The 6,000-nt window shown below is 38.5% G+C and overlaps 1 protein-coding gene across 2 annotated transcripts in view; it reads left to right on the top strand.

The window, feature by feature from the left end:
• LOC143279682 (alpha-N-acetylglucosaminidase-like) overlaps window positions 1–6,000 on the top strand; it is a 50,753-nt gene that overhangs the window by 25,378 nt on the left and 19,375 nt on the right. Inside the window, exons 14-16 of one of the 2 annotated variants that reach the window (XM_076583770.1) lie at window positions 255–400; window positions 3,408–3,480; window positions 3,926–4,018. In XM_076583770.1, coding sequence (XP_076439885.1) covers window positions 255–400; window positions 3,408–3,480; window positions 3,926–4,018 — 312 coding nt within the window. Of the gene's footprint in view, window positions 1–254; window positions 401–3,407; window positions 3,481–3,925; window positions 4,019–4,118; window positions 4,212–6,000 lie in introns of both variants that reach the window. The other variant, XM_076583769.1, reaches the window with a different exon arrangement.

The raw sequence follows: 6,000 nt of genomic DNA, 5'->3' as shown, positions 1-6,000 counted from the left end.
ATGCACATAAAATGTTATATGTCTGTGTGTGTATGTGCCTGAATCTGATTGAATGACACAGGAAACGAATGATGAGCACCAAACAGCAGCTGCCAGTCGGTTCTACTCGGGTAGGCAGCCTGTTGTGCAAATGACTCTGAGTTTGTAAAGTGCTTAGAGCTTGGTCTCTGACTGAGGATAGGTGCTATATAAGTGTCCATATCATATCATGTAACTGATGGGTGACAGTGTTGTGATTGTGTGCATGAGTGCAGGGCCCCAGTTATGGCCGACACTTCATGGCCAACTCCACCATGGTGGGCCTGGGTCTGACCATGGAGGGCATCTTCCAGAACGAAGTCATGTACGAGTTCATGATGGAGAACGCCTGGAGACCTCAGCCACGCAACATCACCGCCTGGTGAGACCGGCTTTCCTGCTCCAAGCATGGAGCATCCACCCCTGAAAATGGAGTATGGCTGCCTGCATGGCAGGGCGTAAACATGACCAGTGCAATTGTCAAGTGGTTAAAGCTTTGGGCTTTCCATCTGAAGGTCCCGGGTTCAAATCACAGTAACGGCACCTGGTGAGACCGGCTTTCCTGCTCCAAGCATGGAGCATTTCTCATGAAGAAACAACTTTTGCACCTGACTAGGTATCTGCTTAGCACATGTGGTGTAGCGTATATGGATTTGTCTGAGCGCAGTGACGCCTCCTTCAGTAATTGAACTGAACTGAACTTTTCCTGTGAGAATAGTTAAAGTTTTCAGTTTCAGGGAGCAAGGTGGCATAATGGTCAACACAGTGTCCATTAGGGTTTGGGTTCCAATCGTACTCTTGCCCTTTCTGCCAAGTTTGACTGGAAAATCAAACTGAGCGTCTAGTCTTTCAGGTGAGACAATAAACGGAAGTGAGTCCAGTGTGCAGCTTGGCAGACTGAAAAAGAACTGATGGCTACAAAAGTGTTTGCCCTCGAGGAAAATTCTGTAAAAGTAATCACCTCTGATAGGTACACAAAATATGTATATGCATGCAGTCACCACATCTTCCAGGCAGATGTCCGACAGCAGCATGATCCAGTGTGCTTCTCAGGCATTGAGCACATGATGTATGTGTACCTACCAGAGTGGATTTCTTCAGTAGAGGTTTGCCAGAGGACACTACTTGTTGCCAAGGGTACTTTTCCTGCACACCAAGTGCATGCTGCACACAGGACCTTGGTTTATGGTCTCATTCGAATGGCCAGTTGTTTTTTTGTTTACCGGTCAAACTGGGGAGGAAGGCAGAGAGTGGAAATCGAACCAATACCCTCCAGACACTGTGTTGGCAGGTAAGTGTCTTGACCATTCTGCCACCTTCCTCCTTTCCCCTGTGAAGATGAGAGGGTGGGGTGGGGTGGGGGGACCTTTCAGTATAAATAGCATCCCCACCTTCTGGAAATTCTATGCTAGAAATTCCCTTTTCTATTGCTCTCTTTATTGACTCACTTGTGTAAACAAAGTGTCTATGTTTTAACCCAGTGTTCGGTTGTCTGTCTGTGTGTCTGTGTGTCCGTGGTAAACTTTAACATTGACATTTTCTCTGCAAATACTTTGTCAGTTGACACCAAATTAGGCATAAAAATAGGAAAAAATCAGTTCTTTTCAGTCATCTTGTTTAAAACAATATTGCACCTCTGGGATGGGCACAAAAAAATAAAAAATGAAGCCTAATTATATGCAAACTGCATTTACTGTTATATTTTTTGTATTCTCTAAACTTGGCACTTTGATCTGATATTCTGACCCAACAACAAGAGCAGTCATTATTATTTTTTGTTCAAACTTCTTTTGCTAAGCATGGAAGTTTTAAAGTGTATCACAAGTGAGTCTTGAAGGCCTTGCCTCTCTTGTTTCTGCCTTTTTTCTTCTTTCACTGTTTGTTTTTTTTCTGCCTTCCCAGTCCATTCCCCTTTCTTTTTTTTTGAGCAAGCCTTTACACTATTTTCTCTTTTCCACAGTCTGTAATGTACCATCTGTGCTGTTCTGCTCTGGAATTATGTAGTGAACACTGGGATGAGCACTAACTGTCCATTCTGCAGTGTTATTTGAGTATATGGCCTTTCTTATGTATTTTTTTGTTTGGCTTTGAAGTATTGTTTTTTTTTCCTTTTTTTACAATTTTTTTTTGTAATCTGGGAATGGTGAATTAAGCGGAAGGACTGATGTCTTCATCCCAGCCTGGTTTTATTTGCCCTTAGGAGCTAAATGGTTAGGGTAATGTGTTATGAACTGTGTTTTGTGGGTTTGTCTTGGTGTGTGTGTGTTTTTTTCTCTTTTTTTTTTCTTTTTTTTGTCTTGTTTTTTTGTAGATGTGACAGTTTTGTGTTGACACAGTTGAGAATTTCGTATGGTTTGACAGTCATATGGCCCAGTGCGGTCGGCTGGACTTTAAGCATCAATAAACAATAGCCAGGCTTCATCCTTACATTTGTGCTTGGCCACCATTCTTTGTCATGCCCATGTTCCCCCCCTCTTCAAATGGACAGCACTCCTGTCAGTCATCCGTACCACATGACTGCAGTTCAGCCTATCATCCGTACCATGTGACTGCAGTTCAGCCTATCATCCGTAGCACTTGACTGCAGTTCAGCCTATCATCCGTACCACATGACTGCAGTTCAGCCTGTCATCCGTACCACATGACTGCAGTTCAGCCTATCATCCGTACCACGTGACTGCAGTTCAGCCTATCATCTGTACCACATGACTGCAGTTCAGCCTATCATCTGTACCACGTGACTGCAGTTCAGCCTGTCATCCGTACCACATGACTGCAGTTCAGCCTATCATCCGTACCATGTGACTGCAGTTCAGCCTATCATCCGTACCACATGACTGCAGTTCAGCCTATCATCCGTACCACATGACTGCAGTTCAGCCTATCATCCGTACCACATGACTGCAGTTCAGCCTGTCATCCGTACCACATGACTGCAGTTCAGCCTGTCTTGTACCACCCATGCAAACAGCTGAGCATATCGTCCTCTCTGCATTAGTTTGGGTGGCCTGGCAAGATTTCTGGCATGGCTTAGAGAGCAATACACACAGAGGCTTGCACATGGTGGAAAAAAAAATATTAGGCAACTGACACTATGGTTAGTGCAAGTGTGACCAGTCTTATCTAAGAAGAAATGATTGTGTTATTTTCTTTTGGTTTCCAAAGCAGAAAGCAAGGCAAGGAAAATGTAGAATGTGGATAAAAGCCTGTGGCTGACCTATCCAGGCATCATTTACTCTTAGCTTGCCAAGTAGAGGGACTAAGCCTTTTGCCTTGAGTGGAGAGGTGCGGTGTGCTGCTTTGCATTTTTCATACATGCTTTAGTTTGCTTTCAAATTATGTAGAGAAATAAAATGAAAGCAAATGGGTTTATATTTTCTCCCCTTCAGGATTTCTGCCTACCCGAAAAAGAGATACGGCTTCACCAGTCCAGAGATTGACCAGGCATGGCAGCTGTTGAAGGTGCGTGAGTGTGTGTTTGTGTCTGGTGTGTTTGACTTTGTGTGTTTGTATGCAGGTGCGTGCGTGATGTGTGTGTGTGGTGTGTGTGTGCGTGGTGTGTGTGTGAGTGTGTGCGTGCATGGTATATTGACCTTGTGTTAGTTTGTGATATTTGCTAGAAAATACTTGTTTCTGTTGTTACTCATTTTATCCACAAATAAGCTGCATTCCTGCATAAGGCTCAGGGTTAAGGTTGGGAAAAAGAAGTGCATTATAAAACTGTAGTCTGAAACCTACAGTATTAATTTTTTTAAACAAGTCAAACTGCAGTGCATTTCAGGGGGAAAAAAAAGAAAAAAGAAAACTATCTTTAGACTCACGTGGTATGGAAATGAACATAGATTTTGAAAAATATATTTGTATTAATGTCTTCTTTTTTTTTTTTTGGTCAACTGTGATCATTTAGTCAAGTGTGTACAATTGCACAAACAATCACCATGACAACGACTATACCTTGATCACCGATCGTCCACGGCTGAATTACAACATGAGGAATGACGTAAGTGACATGTTTTGTGTGCATGTTTTTTTTTGAGGGTATTATACACTGAGCATGTGGCTTCTTTGAGTTGATCCCTCCTGCTTGTTTTGTATTTTAGCCCAGTGTATATAACTGCACGAAGGGCCATGCTGATTTTGATGACGTGCTTATTACCAGGCGGCCACGGACAGACTATGATATTCACTCTGATGTAAGTGTGTTAATAAGTAATGAATGATGTAAGTGTGTTAATAAGTAATGAATGATGTAAGTGTGTTAATAAGTAATGAATGATGTAAGTGTGTTAATAAGTAATGAATGATGATATTCACTGTGATGTAAGTGTGTTAATAAGTAATGAATGATGTAAGTGTGTTAATAAGTAATGAATGATAATATTCAGTTTGATGTAAGTGTGTTAATAAGTAATGAATGATGTAAGTGTGTTAATAAGTAATGAATAATGATATTCACTTTGATGTAAGTGTGTTAATAAGTAATGAATGATGTAAGTGTGTTAATAAGTAATGAATGATGATATTCACTGTGATGTAAGTGTGTTAATAAGTAATGAATGATGTAAGTGTGTTAATAAGTAATGAATGATGTAATGAATGATGTAAGTGTGTTAATAAGTAATGAATGAATGATGTAAGTGTGTTAATAAGTAATGAATGATGTAAGTGTGTTAATAAGTAATAAATGATGTAAGTGTGTTAATAAGTAATGAATGATGTAAGTGTGTTAATAAGTAATGAATGATGATAATCACTCTGATGTAAGTGTAATGAATGATGTAAGTGTGTTAATAAGTAATGAATGATGATAATCACTCTGATGTAAGTGTGTTAATAAGTAATGAATGATGTAAGTGTGTTAATAAGTAATGAATGATGTGAGTGTGTTAATAATGAATGATGTGTGTTAATAAGTAATGAATGATGTAAGTGTGTTAATAAGTAATAAATGATGTAAGTGTGTTAATAAGTAATGAATGAATGATGTAAGTGTGTTAATAAGTAATGAATGATGTAAGTGTGTTAATAAGTAATGAATGGTGTAAGTGTGTTAATAAGTAATGAATGATGATATTCACTGTGATGTGAGTGTGTTAATAAGTAATGAATGATGTAAGTGTGTTAAAAGTTATGAATGATGATATTCACTCTGGTGTAAGTGTGTTAATACGTAATGAATGATGTAAGTGTGTTAATAAGTAATGAATAATGATATTCACTTTGATGTAAGTGTGTTAATAAGTAATGAATGATGTAAGTGTGTTAATAAGTAATGAATGATGTAAGTGTGTTAATAAGTAATGAATAATGATATTCACTTTGATGTAAGTGTGTTAATAAGTAATGAATGATGTAAGTGTGTTAATAAGTAATGAATAATGATATTCATTGTGATGTAAGTGTGTTAATAAGTAATAATGATATTCACTTTGATGTAAGTGTGTTAATAAGTAATGAATGATGTAAGTGTGTTAATAAGAAATGAATAATGATATTCACTCTGTAAGTGTGTTAAAAGTAATGAATAATGATATTCACTGTGATGTAAGTGTGTTAATAAATAATGAATGATGTATGTGTGTCAATAAGTAATGAATGATGTAAGTGTGTTAATAAGTAATGAATAATGATATTCACTTTGATGTAAGTGTGTTGATGATTAATGAATGATTAAGTGTGTTGATAAGTAATGAACTTTTCGTCATTTCTGTTTTGGTCAAAATGATGAAGAAAGGAAGTAGATAAATGTGTTTGTGTACAGATAGATGGAGAGAGAGATATGTTTGTGTGCTTGCTTAATACCGAGTATTCCCACTGTGCATTCAAGGTTTGATGCATGTATGTGTGTGTGTGTGTGTGTGAGCAGTAATGGTAGTAGTCTTCAGTTGCATGTCTTGCCACTTTAAATGATATTGGATGGAAAAAAAGCAAGGGAGTGCTTGTAACTCTGTGCTCTGTGTGTGTGTGTGTGTGTGTGTGGAA

This window comes from Babylonia areolata, chromosome 3 (assembly GCF_041734735.1).
Source record: "Babylonia areolata isolate BAREFJ2019XMU chromosome 3, ASM4173473v1, whole genome shotgun sequence".
NCBI lineage: Eukaryota > Metazoa > Mollusca > Gastropoda > Neogastropoda > Buccinidae > Babylonia > Babylonia areolata.
The sequence above is the reverse complement of the archived record's forward strand: the minus strand, read 5'-3'. Positions and strand labels throughout refer to the sequence as shown.